At 34.8% G+C, this 19,493-nt stretch overlaps 6 protein-coding genes across 6 annotated transcripts; 4 read left to right on the top strand and 2 right to left on the bottom strand.

Moving 5' to 3' along the window:
- Window positions 1-1,063: 1,063 nt before the first annotated feature.
- SAPINGB_P000496 (uncharacterized protein) lies at window positions 1,064-1,825 on the top strand (the record flags this gene model as incomplete). Its single annotated transcript, XM_031995220.1, has 1 exon — window positions 1,064-1,825. One exon carries the CDS (start codon window positions 1,064-1,066, stop codon window positions 1,823-1,825), a length of 762 nt encoding a protein of 253 aa, XP_031851111.1.
- Window positions 1,826-2,702: 877 nt separating this feature from the next.
- SAPINGB_P000495 (uncharacterized protein) lies at window positions 2,703-3,452 on the top strand (the record flags this gene model as incomplete). The annotated part of the gene is made up of 1 exon (XM_031995219.1): window positions 2,703-3,452. The coding sequence occupies one exon, from the start codon at window positions 2,703-2,705 to the stop codon at window positions 3,450-3,452; it is 750 nt and encodes a 249-aa protein (XP_031851110.1).
- Window positions 3,453-5,275: 1,823 nt separating this feature from the next.
- On the top strand, window positions 5,276-6,046 carry SAPINGB_P000494 (uncharacterized protein; the record flags this gene model as incomplete). Its single annotated transcript, XM_031995218.1, has 1 exon — window positions 5,276-6,046. One exon carries the CDS (start codon window positions 5,276-5,278, stop codon window positions 6,044-6,046), a length of 771 nt encoding a protein of 256 aa, XP_031851109.1.
- A 492-nt stretch (window positions 6,047-6,538) lies between these two features.
- Window positions 6,539-9,373, bottom strand: SAPINGB_P000493 (uncharacterized protein; the record flags this gene model as incomplete). Its single annotated transcript, XM_031995217.1, has 1 exon — window positions 6,539-9,373. The coding sequence occupies one exon, from the start codon at window positions 9,371-9,373 to the stop codon at window positions 6,539-6,541; it is 2,835 nt and encodes a 944-aa protein (XP_031851108.1).
- A 1,867-nt stretch (window positions 9,374-11,240) lies between these two features.
- On the bottom strand, window positions 11,241-15,552 carry SAPINGB_P000492 (uncharacterized protein; the record flags this gene model as incomplete). The annotated part of the gene is made up of 2 exons (XM_031995216.1): window positions 11,241-12,544; window positions 12,606-15,552. The coding sequence occupies 2 exons, from the start codon at window positions 15,550-15,552 to the stop codon at window positions 11,241-11,243; spliced, it is 4,251 nt and encodes a 1,416-aa protein (XP_031851107.1).
- Window positions 15,553-17,951: 2,399 nt separating this feature from the next.
- SAPINGB_P000491 (uncharacterized protein) lies at window positions 17,952-18,707 on the top strand (the record flags this gene model as incomplete). The annotated part of the gene is made up of 1 exon (XM_031995215.1): window positions 17,952-18,707. The coding sequence occupies one exon, from the start codon at window positions 17,952-17,954 to the stop codon at window positions 18,705-18,707; it is 756 nt and encodes a 251-aa protein (XP_031851106.1).
- Between the last annotated feature and the right edge of the window lie 786 nt (window positions 18,708-19,493).

Genomic DNA, 19,493 nt, shown 5'->3' with positions numbered 1-19,493 from the left:
ACTTATATCTAGCAGAATTTTGTCCTAAGCCATTTACAATGAATCTTAACAAATTTTTTTAATTTAAAATTTTTTAAACATTTTATTTTGTAACAACGACTATGAAATTATTTTCTTGAGTCAAAATTTTTAACTTCTTTTTAGACTTTCAAATCTTTGTTTTGAATGAAATTTTTATAAATATTTTAATACTTCAATTTTTTTTAAAAAGGTTTTTAAAATGCGATAAAACTGACGCTCCTAGATCAATTTGGGCTTATTAAAATCGGTTGGGTAAAATTTTTTAAATAATTTAGCTTAACTTGGGAAGTAAATTCATGCAATAAATTTAAATATTAAATATTAAATGTCATGAGTTCATGATAATGAAATATATAGAACAACCAAGTATATCAGAGATCTTTTTAAAACTGTCAATCCTTTAATTTGAGAGTGTACCCAATAATTATATCGGGTTTAAAAAAATGCTATGTTCAGTTGCAGTCGACTTGTCAAAGATTAATTTTTTTATAAGGACATATAAACTGGAATTATGAAAGAAAAGCGTTTTGGATTTTTTCATAACAGGAAAATTTTCCTTTCTCCAGAATTTTGTAAGCAGAATATATTTTTGTCAAGGAAGTGTCTCTAAAAAAATCTTCAAATGAATTAAGGATCACCTGTAGATCATTTAAGAAGACATTTCAAGGAACGAGATTTCTAAAAAAAATCCACTTTTTGACCTAAGTGTCTCAGTTATGCAGCGGCAGTCGTATAATCGAATTTTTTTTTTTTGATATATACCCGCAGCCTTGTTCTACCCGTCCCGTTGACTCATTTTTGATTTAAAAAAAGGCTAGATTTACACACAATTTTTTTTTCAAAAAGCTCATGAACGAAATATTGTTCTGTTAATCAATTTCAAACTGAAAAAAAAAACTATAAAAAGACTTGATTTTTTCTGTTTTCCATTTTTTTTTTCATCATCATACAATCATCTCTTTCTCATCTCATTTCATCTTATCATTCTATCATTTTATCAATATTTTTTTATTACTTAAATTCACTTTTCAAAAATCTAAAAATGAAATTCTTTACTGTTGCTATTTTATTTTTCATCGCTAATACTCTTGCTGCTCCAGTTGCTGAAGCGAATGCAATTGCAGCTCCAGTTGCAATTGCAAATGCTGAGGCGGGCTGGAAAAAGAAGAAAATGATGAAGAAGCTTATGTTTGGTCTTACTTGTGGTGGAAACGCTGGAACCACAACTACGACAACTACAACCACAGCTGGTTCTGGTGGTGCTGGTGGTGCTGGTGGTGCTGGAGGGGCTGGCGGAGCAGGTGGAGCAGGTGGTTCCGGTGGCTCTGGTAGCAGTGGAACTGGCTCTGGTGCCAATGGATCTACAAATACCAATGGAAACACTTCAGGTAATAACAATGCTAACACAAACGGCAATAACAACCAAAACAACAACCAAATTGTCATTTATGTTGTTCCTGGTGGATATCTATCTCCTGGATCCGAAATTTCAGGATCTGTTCCATTTACTGGTACCGTTATCAACGGTGTTTTGTATGGAAACAGTCCTAACGGTGGAAGCCTTGGAAATGTTGTTGTTAACAACAATGGCCAGCTTCAAGTTGTTAATGGAAGTTCTGGTTCAACGACTGCACCTACATGGGTTGTTGAAAATGGAAGCATTGCACCAAGTGGCCAGCAGCAAGTTATTTCTTGCCCTAACAGTTCCGGGGGCACTATCTTGTATTGCGGAACAACCTGCCCTAACGGTGATACTGCCCAACAAGTCACTCTTTCTGCTGACCATTCTCTTTCACCAATCTAAATTTTTCTTTTTAACTTTTTTTCATTATTGCCCTAAATTTTTTCAATTTTCCTTTTAAATGTTTTTAAATAGATATTTTATAGTTTTTTAAAGAATTAAAATTAAATCATTTTTTATAAATAAAAGATTATGAACAATCAAATAAACCGATTAATTAATTTTGAAATTAAGTGAAACATGTGAGTTTTTGTTCAAGATTGTGTTTTTAGCAAGATGAGGACAATAAAAAGCAAAAAGTCTAACTTCAAAATCTCAAAATTTCAAACGTGAGTGATGTAATGAAAATTTCAATTCTATCACAAATTGATAGTATAATAAAAGCGGATTATAGTTAATTAACTATATATTTCGACAATTTATTTAAATTATATTATAAAAATCTACCATAAACAATTTATCGATGAACCAATATATTTTGTTTTGTTCCAATTTATCCATATTTTTTATAAGATGTTAATATCATAATCATTATATTCTCACAAAAATGTATTGAGTAGTTCAAGCTGAAGTCAACAGATCGTTATATTTTAAATCTAAAACACCGTTGAATTTTAACCGCCAAAAACCGTTAATTCATGCAACAAGGCTAGGCTCATGTTTTTCCGGGGGGTATTTTTCTACAAAACCGGGTTATACTTCAAAAAAAAAAAAACAAAAGGAGAAATAGTTGTAGTTATTCTCCATTTGGAAAAAATAACTATTTTATAGAGCATCCTAGAAAATAAAAAACTATTATCTTTTCATTTACCAAAAATATAAAAAGAGTAGTTTAGTCGTACAAATTTAGATTTTTTTTTAATCATTACACGACAATCAATTCATTTTCTTATATCATCTTTATTCAATATATTCTATCCTTCTAATTTTCATTTAAACTATGAGATTTTCTACTATTACTTTTTCCATCTTTTCTATTTTTGCCACTTATGCAATTGCAGCCCCTTTGACTGATGCCTTTGCAAATGCAGATGCCAATGCTGAACCTGGTTGGGGAAAGAAAAAATCAAAAAAGCTACTTTTTGGACTTACTTGCTCTGATGAAGATTGGTATTCTGGGGACTATGGATATGGTGGTTACGGAGGATTTGGCGGTTTCGGTGGTACTGGCGGTGTTGGAGGATCTGGAGGAGCTGGAGGAGCCGGAGGAGCTGGTGGTTCCGGTGGCTCTGGTTCAGGTACCTCATCTGAAAACACCAATAACAACAATGCTGGTAACACCAACTCCAATGGTAATAACAATAATAACCGTAACACCAACCAAATTGTTATTTATGTGGTCCCTGGTGGATATTTGTCTCCCAATGCACAAGTCTCTGGTTCTGTTCCCTTCACTGGTACCGTTATTAATGGTGTTTTATATGGTAACTCTCCTTCAGGGGGCAGCTTTGGAAACGTTGTGGTAAACAATCAAGGTCAACTTCAAGTTGTTCCAGGATCATCAGCTACTGGAACAACTACTCCTAACTGGGTTGTTCAAAATGGAACTATTGTTCCTAATGATCAACAGGTTATCTCTTGTATTGATGCTAATGGAAACACAGTTCTTTTTTGTGACACAGCTTGTCCCAGTGGGGAACCTGCTAAGAAAGTCAATCTTTCTGCTGATCACAGTCTTTCACCCATTTAAATCATTGCTAATTTTGATATTTAAACTGTGAAATTCTAGTGTTTATATATTTTAAAAAACCAGATAGATAGAATTTTTTGGTAGAACAATTTTAATAAACTTTGAATTTAAAACTTAAAAATAATAAGCGAGAGAATTAGTGGAATCAAAAGCCAACTGTAACCATATGTTTTTTTGTTCCTTTCAAAGTTTTAAGTTCATTTTAAGGTTCTACTTGAAAACTTAGGGTTAGGGTCAAAATAATTTCCTTTTGTGAGATTTTAGTTCCAATTAATTTTTTTTGAAAAGTTTTTTAAAAATTTTATATTTATATTGTTCAATACGTTTTCATTAATATATTTTTACACTTGTTTGTTTGTTTGTTTTTATTCAAGGGTTATAGAATTATATAACATCAGCATCTGCGCTATCCTTTTATTGTCTGACTATGTGACTTGCCGGTTTTCATTTGTACCTTTTTAGTACGGGTGGTTTCTGTTCTGTGCGTCTCCGGTAGCCCGGAAGATGGGCCCTGATGCCAGCTTACGAGGAACAGGGAGAACCAGTCTGTCGGTCCCAAAACCTTCCCAACCCATTTCCACTTATCTTCACGGACGCCCATGTATTTCTTAATCTCTTCCGTCAGAGATACGGCCCGCAATCACCTGCAGGCTATTTAGACTGTACGGAAGAGTCGGCATTCCTGTAACCAGGGTAGCCTATGGTTTTCAGTCTAGGTGTATACTCCCGTACACATCCTCAGGAAAAGGGGGTATTCTGGGAATCGAACCCAGTATCTTCCGCTGTCGAGCGAACGTGTTATCCTTTACACCATCCAGCCCTTTCCCCCTATATTTTTACACCTCAAAAAGTTGAAAATTTACATTTTGTTTTAAATTATCTTATTTACTAAATCATATTAGTAATTCATACAGTTGGGTCATTAGTATAGTGGTAGTATACCTGCTTCGGGTAGTAACTGAAGCTCGTACAATTAAGTTGTATTTGCAGGTGACCCCGGATCAAACCCGGGATGACCCCATTTTTTTAATTTTCTTTAAAAAATTGTAAATATATTAGAATTTTTTGTGAGATTTGTTTTTGATAAAGTGTGGAATTTTTTTTCCATGTTAGCTTGGAATTTGAAAAAAATAAAACACTCGTTTTGTCAGATATGTTTTAAAGTCATGTTTTATATAATGACCAGTGTACAAATCTATAGATTTGAAATCTTTGTAAATTTATTTAGAAACAAAATTTATCTTATTTTTCTTCTAAAATTAATGAAAAAATTAAAATCTAGATTAATAAAAAAACAGTTTTTAAAAATATGACAAGGTGAGACTTTTTACGGAACGAATATCTTATAGAAGTGACTCATGTAGTTAATAAGGTTTAAAAACGGTTGTCTCAACCGGTTAAATCTTTGAAATCAATATTTTACAATTTTGAGAAGAAATCCCACTGTTTGAAATCTGGAGGATCCCAATTCATGCAACTGTTTAACTGAAAAATTTACTCTTTAGGAAATTAATGCTGTTTTTTTTTTTTTTTTTTTTATCTTGATATTCTCACTGATTTGAAACATATGTGTACAAATAGTTTTTCATTTTGACAGCATGTATTTCTATTTTTACAATTATAGCTTTGACAATAGGAAATCATCAATATTTTCATTTATAAAAAAATAAGTATAAAAAGAAATTGATTTCCAGTAAATTTATATTTTTTTTTTCTTTTCTATTTTCATCATCAACCTATCAATTCATCGATCTTCTAATCTATTATTCACCTAAGTCAACTCATCTCTTATATTTTATCAAACCACATCCAATCAATTAAAAATGAAGTTTTCTACTATCGCCATTGCAATCTTTGCTACTTATTCTTTTGCTGCTCCAGTTGCTGAAGCCAATGCCAATGCCAACGCTGAAGCCCTTGCTGCTCCTATTGCATTTGCTGCCGCCAACGCTGAGCCTGGTAAGAAAAAGAAGTGGAAAAAGATGATGTTTGGTCTCACCGGAGGAAATGCTGGTACTACTACTACAACAACAACTACTGGTGCCGTTGGCGGGGCTGGTGGTGCAGGTGGTGCCGGCGGTGCCGGCGGTGCAGGTGGTGCTGGCGGTGCAGGTGCAGGTGGTTCGACTTCTAGCAATAACAATAACAGCAATGCTGGAAATAACAATAACGTTAATAACAATACAAACAACAATAACAACGGAAGCTCCAATGGCAGCAGCAACAGCAATCTGGTCTCTATCTTTGTTGCTCCTGGTGGTCTTTTGTCACCTAACAACTCTGTCAGTGGATCTATTCCCTTCACAGGAACCCTGATCAACGGCGTTTTGTACGGTAACTCTCCCAGTATTGGTGGCCTGGGCAATGTCATTATCAACAATTTTGGTCAGCTTCAAGTTGTTCAGACAGCTGGTGCAGGAACTGTTCCTACTTGGGTTATTCAGAATGGTGGAATTCTTCCCAATGGCCAGAACCTGACTTCTTGCCCTGATACTCAAGGAAATGTTTTCCTTTACTGTTCCAACACTTGCCCTGACGGGTCTGCTGCAAGACCTTTTGACTTGGCAGCAGACTACTCTTCTTCTCCCCTATAAAATACCTCAAAATTTATATATTAATAATGGCTGGCCATTTTTTTTCATCTCATACAATTTGTTTTCTTATTTCAATATTATTTATTTTATCGTCGATCAATTTTGTTTTAATTATGTTTGTACTTTTTCAATAGAACAATATAAAAATTTTAATTTATTTTTATTATAATAAGTAGTATTCATCAAAATTATCAATACATATTCTACTGATTTTAAATCGCTTAAAAATAACATCTTGTGTATTTAATAATTATTATCCATTATAATGAAAAGCAAAAGCATTTTTTAACTCATATCATTATAGGTTTAAATAATTATGTAAACCTTTTGGATATGAAAAAGCCTTTGTAAAAAACTAAAAGATACAATTCAAATAAAAAATAAAAAAAAATAATTACATTAACTCAAAAAATATATCCAAAAAAAAAAAAAAATAAATAAATAAATAAAAGAAAATCAAATATCTTGCTAAATCATCTTTAGAACCAGCAATCAGATCCATCCCCAAAAGGTTTCCGGAAAACATTCACGGGTCCATGATCGATATGCATCATCTCGTTCATTATACATTTCAATATTAAAAGTAGTCTGATGCCTGTCATCTTCTATTAAATCATGGCAATTGGAACAAAACCAAGAAATTGGGTATTTTTCTTCCACTTCGGCCAGAGTCATTTGGGAAATAGGAGAATCTGAAGACATATCGGAATTGTACTCATCATCGGAATCAACATCTACCCAGGGATCTTCATCTGAGGACGATGATTCCGCTGTTGAATGCCATGAAGCATCATCAGCCTCCTCATTTTCTTCATCAGTTTCCTCACGTTCTTCATCAGTCTCCTCACTTTCTTCATCAGTCTCATCACTTTCTTCATCTTCTTCCAAATTCAGTGGGCCTAATTCATCGTCAATTTCATCATCTTCGTTATCAGAATATCCATATCCGGAGTAATCTGAATAATCTGAATATTCATCGTCTGAGTATTCATCGTAATTTTCGGAAAAAAGTTTTTGACAACGGGGGCATCTAGTTTTAAGAGATGGCGATTTTTCTAAATTAACAAAATCCAAATAAGGTTCTGAGAAATAAGAATAGTAAGAATCAGGAACTGAAATATTTCCATATAACTTGAGCCATAACCGACCAATACTCAGGTCATGTCGAAATTCACAATTTTTTTCAACATAAAACCTCTTTTTTTTTCTCCTTTTGGTAAAAGAATTGTTAGCTTTTTCAGCGTCCTTGCGGAGTCCTTCAAGATCCAAAACAATCCGACCATTAATATCAGAAGGAAAATTTGTCGCATTATCAAGGCGAGAAACAGGCCACATATATAGGTACCGAGAATAGATATGGGTTTCCATATATGTTTTAGGTCGTAAAAACCATTCACGAAACATAATTTGCTTGATGGTTTTGTTTGTTTTCACCATTTTTTGAAACTGGGGTGAATCGAGGATCATTGGGGCTCCTGAAGATTTGTAACCAGTAGCAAGATTCAAAAACTCTAGTTGAGGGAGATTTGGGACTATTTGGCCAAATAAAACTTCAGTAAAACACAAGCCTCTGATAAAAATGCTGTCATCATCTTCAGTCTCTGAAATGCTTGAATTCTCAATATCTGAAATAAAAAAAGCAGGGGAAAAAATAATAACTTTAACCCAATATAAAGCATATGCAGTGTAATCATCAACAGACTCATAACTTCCCTCCAAAAAATAAGACATATTTTCAAGGAAAGTATTGGGATAAAATGCAAAAAAGGGAGGAGGAGGTGGAGAAGAAGAGATATCATAGGTGGAAATGAAATCTCTAAATCGTTGATTCTGAATGAGTCTAAAAATAAGTCCCAAAATTGAAGCAATACAATTTGAAGAAATAGCTTGAAAAGAATCCCGTCGATTGTCGTTAAAGTATCTATCATCATCTGTATCAAAATCAATAATAAAAGAGTCAGGGATTTTGTGAGAGATACTAAGAGATTTCAATGATGTAAACAACGGTAATTCTTGTAAAAGAATATTATGATATCTCTGCTCGCGGCTTAGAATTCGATACGAGACGACTTTTTCCGGAGGGAGATTTTGGCTAATGGTTTTGTGGTATGGCTCAGAGTCCTGTGGGGATTTTGGTGGAAGGAAGTATTCATCAATAGATGCAGCCTCAAGTCTAGGTAGTTTGAATAATTTCCAAAATGAACAGATGAATGTCATAAGACGAGATGGGTTTGTGTTTCGAGCATTAGCCATGCCAGCTTGTTTTATTTCTTCGGAAAAGAAAATATCTGTGGGAACAAAAATATTGCGGTTAGTACTGTATAGGTGTGTGAGGGGTACAGTAACTTTGGGAGTGTTATCAAAGTTGGTCTGGGTAAAATTTCTCAACTCCCACAAGGAAAAATCAATGCCAAGAATACATTGCTCTAATTTATTGGGGAGTTTTGCTAAAGCAGAAAGAAAATTAGGCAATGGTTCAAAACCAAGAGTAACATAAAACGAAAACACTGAAAGGTTAGGTAGTTTGCATAAGGCTTCAGCAAATCGGTGAATGTCAAGACTTTCCTGGTGTACTCTCACATGAATAACTTTAGCACCTGTCAATCTTGTTATTGTGTTATGGAAGCCTTCTTGTGAAGTTGTATTAACATCATTTAACAAGTCCATTTGAAAGTTAGTAATGGCCGCAAGGTTTATTGGAATGTTTATCGAGTTTAATGGTTTGACCGACCGCAGGGTCAGCTTTCTAGGACCAATTGTATCAGCAAAAAAATTTAAAACATCCAATGCATCATCATCTAGTTCATCTTCTTCCATAGTGAAATAGTTTTCAAACCGACCTAGAGTAGATTTTTGAGAAAATTTGGTGAATATAGTTCTGGATGTATAATGAAACAAATCTGAAGCGCTTAAAGAGATATTTACAGCACTTAATGACGGGTACCAAGCTGAGTTAAACTTTGAGACCTTACTAGGAAGGTCACCGGATTGTGCTTGAAGAACAAGGTCAGAGCTGCCCATATACCAATGGGTGAAGCGAACTTGTCGAACAGCTTGGTTACAGAACCAACTATAAAGCTTAGGGAACAGAAAAGTTTCTAAGGGTATGGCTCTGGCGTGTTTAGAGAGAGAAAAATCGTAAAACTGATAGTGAAGATTATTCCAAATCACGCGGGGCAAAAGAATAACTGTCTGAAAAGATAAAGGCCGATATACTTGCTGAAGACAAGAGCAAGTCAGACTAAGTGCAGTTTTATCTACAACTGACAAATACCGAGATATATTATCATGGACTTCAGGTGGAAGATCAGTGAATAAAATATGCATGGTTATGACTGAAGGTAGAAAATGATGAATTTACCAAGAAAAAAAAAAGAACAGAGGAAATTGGCCTATTTAAAAGGCCAAAACCATTATAATTAGTTGATGTGTAGAATTTAAAGCAAGTAATTTTGCATTAGTGTATAGTGTCTTCAAAAATATATATTTAATGTGAGGGAAACTTAACATGTTTCATAAAGTTGAAAAGGTATTCGTGACACACCCTGTCACAGGCCTTTTCTTAATCTAGAGCATAAATCTATCTATACTTCCCTGTGCCCTTGACATGCATTGCGGTTATCTATTCCCTGTTCTGCGAGGGCGATAATGCTTTGGATTGTATAAATCGCGTCATCAATTTTGCGTTCAGAAAGAAATGCCCTTTTATGGCAAAGCTTGGAACCGCCCTCATGAGCCTTAGAGACTTTGTTGTTGCAACGAGGATACACACCAATGACAACCTTAACGTAAAAAGTGTACTTCTTGCTTTTTTTTTTTTGTTACTCGTACAGAATAACTGTTCCTTTCAAAAACAGTTAGCCAACTATGAACGGGATCCTGTGGATGCATTCAGTAAAGAAATTGCCTGCATTGAATTTTTCTAAGGTGAACTCAAGGTACATCCGTCAAACGCCGCCACTAAGGGAAGCCACTATTAGCTTTCATTCTTCTTTGCTAGAATAAATGATCTCAGCCATTTCGTAAGTCATGGTGGTGCATAAAAAAAACCAGATATAAAAATATAAATTTGTTGTTGTTGTTGTTGTTGAGCATAATAACTTTATAACTTCATAATAATGCCACTACTAATCATGGATTTGAACAGAGACAGAAGAGCAATGCGGTCCGTTCTTTCCTTTTTTTTTTAAAATAAAATCTTTTAATCTTTATAAAAACTTTTACTTAAATTTAATAAACCGAATCTTTTATTCAGTTTTTATGGCCCATGGAGTAGTTTTTTTTTTTTTGAATATTATGCGAGATCTTAATTACAATCCATTTTCAAAATAATCTTTCAAAGAGAGTAAAAGTTTCCCAATATTTTAAATTTTTAAAATCAAATTTTGCTAAAATCTTTTTAAGTCAATTGATAACTTATATTATTATCAGCAATGAAATAGAAGTTTGAAGACCGAAATTGGATATGTAAATGGTAAAAAAATTAACAAAAAAATTAACAAACAAAAAATAAATCAAAGACTTTTAAAACATTAAAAAAGACTTGTTTTATACGTTGAGTTATCAGCAAAAATTAGAAATTGCAAATATGAACTATAAAAGCCGGGTAACTTTGCTACACACACTCATACACACATACTCACAACACATATCTTCAAAACCAAAAACTAAAAAAAAAAAAAACCTGTCATTTTCCACGTCATCACCGACTGGTTTTTTCCACCACCACCATCATTATTACCATTATCATCACTGCCAAATATACAATATCAAACGGAACACGCAAAGAAAAAAAAATAATGATTACTGATAACCAGCTTAATACAATTGCCATCTCGTTTGGTATTGCCACTATGGGCCTCATTGTGGTGTTCCATCTTATTACTAGAAATACACAGGCTCTCAGAGATACACCTGTTGTTAAGAAGTAAATTAATTCTAAAGAATGCTTCGCTACCTGCAAACAAAAAAAAGAAGCAAATCACCCTATAGACTGCTACATATTAAGTAGCCGAGCTGTGCTTGGATACTTTTATTATCTTTTTTTTTTATTTCTTTTTTAATTGTTGTTTTATATGTCTTCTTCCGTCATCTTTTGTAAGTATTAAGTATGTTCTAAACACAAAAAAATACTACCGTCAAGCTAACCAGGTCCTAGTATAAATAGTAAATAAATAACAAAATTCAAATCTAATTACAAAGTTCTATTGTACTCGCTACGTGCAACATCGGTCCAGATCTCTTCCTCGCCTAAAATGTACTTTCCATAAGCAATCATCTTTTCCAGCTCATGAGCAATCTCTGTAAAGGTCTGGGAAAATGTACTTTCATGAACAATGGCCCAAATATACTGTGATTTTTCCAAAACTGAAGCATGTGGTGGTAAGGGAATGGTTGCCATGGAGTTAACCGTCTCTGACGGGTTCAATGTTGCATTCTTCTCGGCATCGCCCACTACTAGTGTTGTGGGAGCAATTTCATTGTCCTTATCTTCATTCTCATTACGCTGCGTTTCAGTAGTTGTGATGGCATCTTCGCTATTATTTTTGCTCACTGTAGCTGAATCCTGCATTGTTTTCTCGTCACTAGCTGAGCTGGGAGTTACTGCAACTTCAATTGCCATTTGCGCTGCTGCTGCTGCTGCTGCCTCAGCTGAATCGTGGCCTGAGTAGCATGCCTCCCCTTCATGATTTTTCGGAATAGTTGCTGTTTTACTTTCTGTTTTGGACAATTTGGATGCATTTTTTAAAGCGCGTAACCGAATTTTTTCAATTTCGTGCATTCCATCAAAGAGAAGTTTGCGAGAAAGGGCTGGAGATGGCATGTGACTTAAAATCTTGTTTTTGGATTCAAAAGCGCTTGAAAGCAAATGCAAAAGATAAATGACAGAGGCAACTGCATCACGACGTAAAGACATTAGTGTAATTTTGGTTTCAGCATTGGTATCTTCATAACGATGAACGTTGAAATAAATTGATGAAATGCGGGCCTCTGAAATCTTTTGCAAAATGACCTGACAAGAGCGTAAAAGCTTAATGTATGGGACCTGATCAAAGTCGCCGCGTAATGAAGGCTCATGTCTGGTCATGTAAATCATTTCTCGGTAGGCGTCTAAACTGATACGCATACGGGCTTCACGGACTTCAGACAAACTGAGCGCCATTGCAGTTGGATCATCCCCGACATCCTTGTAAAGATAGCGATCTGTGACACTTTGGTAGCAGTTGCTGAGATGCCTTAACACAATAGCCATGGCTTTACGTACTTCCTGACGTGCAACAAAGGGCCAAAAGATCCACGAAATAACAATCGAGCCTGCTATACCGATAACAATGGCACAACCCTGTGTCCATGCCACTGTTATAATGTCTTTTCTTGGACTGTGGTCTTCATGTACTTTGACAAAAATTGTGAGCGATGTAATGGTAAAACTTATACAAGCAAGACTTCCTGACCGCGGGTGTAAAGAAATGACATATCTGTAAAAAGCCGGAATCACTAAAAAACAATTGTTAGGAAAAAAAAAAAGGAATCAAAATATTAGCAGTAATATACTTACTGAAAACAGCACACATCACACATAAAACATAAGGATTTCCATAATGAGCACGAAATGAAATACCTGCCCAGACAACTCCAAGAATGGCACAAGCGGTTCGCACAAACAAGTCATGTAAATTTCCACCTACTCGGGGATGCATAATAACGACAGCAATGAATGGTGCAGTCCATAGATTATAATTGTTGAACCAATCACGACTGTGATGGATCCACCCAGGAATACAAAGAGACGTTACAATAATCGAAGTACGAATGGCATACCTTGACTCGTAACCTTGTAGACGGTGCACCAGTCTCCATAGTCGGTATCTCAGTTTATGCTGCTCATCAGAAGCAGCATTGTTGCGCTCATTTTCTCGACGTTTTTTCCTTGCATCCGCAGGAGTCAGCTCTTCTTCCGAAGCCAATACTGATGCACGTCTATGAGCCACACTGATTTCATGAAGCTGCTCAAATACTTGTTCAATATCAGCTTTGGTATGGTAGAAATAAAATGCTGATTGGCCACCACGATCGTGTGTAGTTTGACGAGTGTTAGTTTTAAGAGCCCGCGAAAAGGGATAATTTGGAAAGGCAATATGCCATTTACGTTTAGTTCCAGCAGCATCAACAAGTTCATCAATAACGTGGCCAAGAGATCGACTCATATCATAAAGATAATGAACATAAACAAGCACATTGACAACAGGGGTTGCTCGCCATTCCACATTGACACCTTCATTAGATGCTTTTTGTAAAAGCGATTCAGAAAGCATATCTAAAGCGTATTGACAATTCCTCAAATCTGCCTGAGACGTCATTAACTCTGAGTAATGAAGATTATTTGAGTTTTTGTATCGTGGAAGTGGGTATTTCAAATACTTTAAAAATTTGTCAAGGTTATCAAGTGACTTTAAAACCACTTGAAGTATAGAAGAGGTTGGTTCTTGAAAAGTATCACGAATGAAAATATGAGATCTGCGAATAGAAGAACCAGCTACACGAGAACGGTAATGAGCATCATCTGACCCAGTAAGAGTACCGTATTCATCTTCTGACAAGAGAGGGCCATAAAGATATGTAGGACAGGGGACAACGCGAATACGGCCAATAAACATCTGAATGGCATTTCTAAGTTGAATAGCTTGCTTGTTATTGACAGTGGAAATTGTTATTTCATTAAGCATTTCGCGGAAAACAATAGACATGTCATTGGAAGTCTTATTCAAAACCTCTACTTCCTTTGCTAATGCCTCAGGATCAGCCTGAGAAATGGCAAGTATAGTGACTCTGCATTGCTCAATAGCGTCAAGAAAAGATGTAAAAGCTTCGTTATGGAAAAAGTCAGGGACAATTAGCAAATTAAGAACAAGAGTTAGGGCAACTCCAAGACCATAGGGTACTGCAAATAACCGCACGCGGTACCAATCGCGAATCTCAGAAACGTTTACAACTGCCATAAAAAGATGGGCCATGTGGAATGCAATCATTCCATGATAAAGACGGATAAAACTAGCACGAACCCAAGCAACCAAAAATGTCATGAATACTACTGATACGGCTTGTAAGCCACCATAGCCAGACTGTGCGGATTGAGTAGAAGTCGAAACAAAATAGCTGAGAGATCCCACTCCAAGACCAAGGGCTATGCCACCAGCACATTGTATAAAGATTTCAATTTGAGAGCCTGAAGAGTGAGCGGCTTGGTGTAAAACACATGCAAGTGGGAAAAAAAGGCGGTAATGGCCTAACCAGCGACCAACGGGACCAATGACGCAAAGAATGTACGCCACAAAATAAGTGATGAATGCTTTGAAGAGCTTTACACCATTATGCGGCGACATCATACTATAGACCACCATTCTTAAAGAAGAAATGGCCGAAGTATATAGAGAAGGCGATTTTTCTGCAATGGCCATTGCTTCAGATTCTTGGGAAACAGATTCATAAGCAAGCTTTTCAATAAATGAGATTGGTGAATAAATGGCATCGAAAAAGCCATCACGAAACTCTTCAAGTCCAAATCCACTGCGCACTACTGGCATACCGTCACCACCAATGCCTCCGCCAAAAAGCATCCGCTCAAGATATGACTGTGGATTTCCTTTCTTCTTTTTCTTCTTTTTGCGAGCTTTTCTGCTTTTTTTTTTCCTTTTTATAGCTGGTTCATTGCTGTCTTTTTGGCTGTAGTCGCTACCAGTGCTTGAAACTTCTCCGCTACTATCAAGATCTTCATCATCGTTATCGTTATCATCATCATCATCACTACTACTATTGCTACTGTCGTCACTGCTGGTGTCGTCATTTTGACTGGCCAGACGGGAATGGCGATATTTGCGTCTGCGGCGGTATGGTGAAAGCGGGCTATCTTCGTGGCTGAAAAGACTCACAGTGGAGTGGGCTGGCGTGATGCGACCCGAACTTCTTGTTCGGCTATTTGCACGGCTTCTTACAAGAGGAGAGACTGCAAGGTGGGGGGCCAGTCCACCAGATGGTGAAGGGGTTGCAAATATCTCGGAAGACGAGTGAACGCCGTAAGAGCCACGATAAATGTTTGAATCTTCAATGTTATATGAAGGACTTTGGACTTGCAAAGAACTGCCGCTTGGACGAGGTAGGCCTTGTTCGGAAAAGGATACTGAAGATTGGGGGTGGTGGGGTAGTCGAGCGGGACTACCAGGTGAACGTGGCGTAAGGCCTGGACTAGAAGGGCCACTAGAATTTACTGGTAATGAAGCTAATGGGATTTCAGAAGATCTTGGTAATACAACAGTGGGCAAAGTCGGTGAAGCATGAGCTGAAGTTTGGGTTGCTGTAAATGTGTGAGGTAGCTTCGAGGTAGATGATAATTCTGTGTTTGAAGGATTTAATGGGTCTGTTGAGTTTAGGGTCGCCGTCTCAAACTCCAGAGTCACCTTTTGCAGATTCTCCGGCTTTTTTGATCCGGATTCATCTTTTTGGGACATTTGGGATCTAATGATAAGAGGGGGGTATATAAGTCTACTAGAGATAGATTTTGTGAGTAAAAATGAATTGTAAAGTAAAGTAAGAAAAAAAAAAAAATTTTGAGAGCACACAGAAATTCTGAGATACCAAAAGACAACCTTAGATGCTACAGATATTTTTAAGTGCGGCTGGGCGCAAGTACTTTACGTAAAAGTGCCGCCAGTAGATTTTGGTTTATGAGAATTTTGAAAATTTTGAAAATGCTGAAAAAGAATTGAAAAAAAAGTATCTTCTAAATATAAAAAAAATGATTTTTTATAAAATTAAATTGTATATATTTATACAATTTTTTTTTTAATTTGGGATTGACTAAAAAAGAGTAATTATAAAAATGTCTTAAAACTTCTCTTTAAAATCATTGAAACCACCCATATAATTAAACTAAAGGAGCCAACTTGATCTGATTAAATTATAAACAGTTAAAAAATAACCGACTAGACAATATAATTAATAAACCACTTTTAAATTTTTTTTTTAAATAATTATGAAAGATTTACAATTGACCAACTTCTTTATCCTTGCTAGGTCGTGCATTTTGTGTAGTTTGACTCTCCAGCATGAATAGCAAAAAGTGTGTGACGAATTCGAAGTGTATATATCAAAACGTAAGCGAATATTACAGACCGCATACTGGCTGGGGCCTTTTTTTTTTGTCTTTAAAGATTTTTTGATATTCAGCAAACATTTAAAAGGTACTTGTAAAGTTTGTAAAGTTTTCAATAATTATCATCTTTCTCATTTAAATTTTGAATTGTAGTATTTGCAATTAACATTAATAACATGATATATAGCTTGAGTTCGCTTACTATTGTGATTAATAAAAAAAGACTAAATAACTGTTCTTAAGCCTTCAATAGTTAAACCAAAAGAAAATTACAACATTATCTAAAAAAAATAAAATAATATACCAAAAATTTTTTAAATTAAGATCTACTTGATAAATTAATTAAATAATAATGGTTAAAAGATATTTTGCAGATCAGTTCTCAAGTTTCTAAAATATTGGGAAAAGTTAACTAACCACTAACTTAACTGCAAAAATCAAGGTTTAATAAACATGAAATATACTTGAACAACAATTCAAAAATGAAAATACAACAAAAACTATACTTTTATATTTACCTCTAGCAACAAATGCAAGACTTCAATAATAATAACAATAGTTTGTTTGTATAATTTATATGAAAAAAAAGATAATGAGAGCTGGGAGGTTCGAACTCCCGCCTCCGAAGAGACCAGCACCTGAAGCTGGCGCCTTAGACCACTCGGCCAAACTCCCAAATAATTAAAAAAACAACCCATTCAAAATATTTGCAGTATCATAACATAAAATTATAATTTAGAAATTATTAATTTTTTAGAAAAATTCCAGAGAAAAATAACAAATTTACTATATTTACATTTTTATACATGTTTTTTTTTAAAAAAAAGTGTTTGGGAATAGCGAGGCACCAAAATTAGGCAAATAAATGGAAAGCATTGACGTTAATATTATATAAATATCGATATCTCTTGAATTAAAATAAAATTAAACTGCACACTAATTTATTAAAAACCTTTATTTTTTATATTTTCAAACAGAAACATGGGCCTGAGCATGAACATGAACATGAACATAAAATTCCTACAAAACAACATAATTTTGTGACATTAAAAATTATTCAAATGGTGGTCATAAAAATTTGGCTATAAGACCTTCGAATATATAATTATAATCTAAATCTTATTTTTTTTTGTTAGAAACATGATCTTTTATCTTTTAGAAAAATATTTAAATATTGTTTAAAATACTCTTAGAAAACAAACTGAATGTTAAGTGAATTAATAAGCGGTTTGAAGTCGTGTTATACCCATTTTTTACACATTTTGAAACAAAGTCATTTTTTTGTAAAACATTCGTTTTTTTTTAACTCTTTCTAACTTAAAAAATTCATGCAACAGGTTTTTTTTCTTAAGTGCTATACGATTTTAGATCTGATATTTTTTTTCTTTTGGAAATATCCCCATGATCATAAGAATATCTAAAAAATCTTAGGTTTCAAATCGTTACTTATACGAAAAATCGTTATGTTTTTATGGTATCGAATATTTATCAGCGTTGAATATCTTGATGGATTAAACTTGAAATGTCTTTGGCCGCATTTTTTTCTACTTCAATCTTTTTTGTTTTTTTTTGATAATCTTTAAAATACTTTGATCAATTGTTTCTATTTTTTTAATATAAAAGAACCTGATATTTCTTCATTTGATATTCTTTTTTTTCTTTTATTATTTTCATCTTATATTCTCAAATCAATTTATCAATATACTAATCAATTCCAATCATCTACAAATAACTCAGTTTTTTAAATCATCAAGAATGAAGTTTTCAATTATTGTCCTCACTCTCTTTGCTACCTACAGTTTTGCAGCTCCAGTTGCTGAAGCCAATGCAAATGCAAATGCAAATGCAAATGCTGAAGCTCTCGCAGCTCCAGTCGCTTTTGCGGCAGCTCATGCTGAACCTGGAAAGAAGAAGAAGTGGAAAAAGATGATGTTTGGTCTCACTGGTACTGGTGCCGGTACTACAACTACTACAACGGCTGGTGGTGCTGGGGGCGCCGGTGGCGCCGGTGGCACGGGCGGTGCTGGTGGTTCTGGCGGTGCTGGCACCTCTGGTCCTTCTACATCTAACAATCTGAACTCAAATACCGGAACCAGCAACAATGTTAACAACAACTTGAACAATAATAATAACGGTAACAGCAACCAAATTTCTATCTATGTCGCTCCTGGTGGCTACTTGTCCCCATCAACCTCCATTTCTGGCTCAGTGCCATTTACTGGAACTTTAATTAATGGCGTTCTTTATGGTAACTCTCCTAGCATTGGTGGTCTTGGAAACGTTGTTATCAATAACCTTGGTCAGCTCCAAGTGGTTGAGGGTGCAACTAGCACGGGTACTGCACCCACTTGGATCATTCAAAATGGGGCTATTGTTCCCAGTGGCCAGTCTATCATTTCATGCCTTAATAACCAGGGTAATATTATTCTCTACTGTGCTGCTTCTTGTCCTGATGGTGCAACAGCCATACCTTATGATCTTGCTACTAACTACACTGATTCTCCCATTTAAATTTAACAAATTCGTTAATTAACGGGTAACTTTCGAAAGTAATTTATTTACATTTTTATCAGCTTTATGAATTTATTTTTATCTTTTAGTTTAAGTATTTTATAAGTTATTTTATAGAAGAGGCTTTATCAATAAAAAAAATATAAAATTAAAAAAAAAAAAACGTTATTATCACTTTACGGCTCTACATATGTGGTAAATTGTACCAAATAAATAAATACTTGTGTAAGTCTGAGTCAAAAAAAATACTCGGCAACGGGGAATTGAACCCCGGTCCCCCGCGTGCTATTAAATGACAGGCGGAAATTCTAGCCACTAAACTATTGCCGACGTGAAAATTTAAAAGGTATTTTTAATATAAGGACAAAATACAAAAAAATGAAATTTTAAAAAATGATTACAAACCTTAAATTTTATAAAATCAATATAAAAAAATAACAAAAACCTTAAAAAATTAAATAAAGTTAAATAATGCATACCTTGAAATAACTGAATAGCAAAATATCTAATTTTTCAGTTTAGGCAGGCTCGCCTGCAAGGCATTGTGGGTTAAATTTTTAAAGGACAGAATTAATAAATACATGGTTAATAATAAAAATAAGTGGAAATGGATCTTGTTGGCATGGGATTGTCAAACTGGTTTTTTTGTCATTTGTTAGTGGGAATCAAACCCAATATTGTCGGATATCTGAGTGCACGAACCAAAAATCACTGTACTAAAAATTTACACTCGATAGACGGCAAGTCACCAAAGCTAGGCAATTGGTAACATTCATGCTGATGTTA

This window comes from Magnusiomyces paraingens (genome assembly GCF_902498895.1).
Source record: "Magnusiomyces paraingens strain CBS 517.90 genome assembly, contig: contig1, whole genome shotgun sequence".
Taxonomy (NCBI): Eukaryota; Fungi; Ascomycota; class Dipodascomycetes; order Dipodascales; family Dipodascaceae; genus Magnusiomyces; species Magnusiomyces paraingens.
The sequence above is the reverse complement of the archived record's forward strand: the minus strand, read 5'-3'. Positions and strand labels throughout refer to the sequence as shown.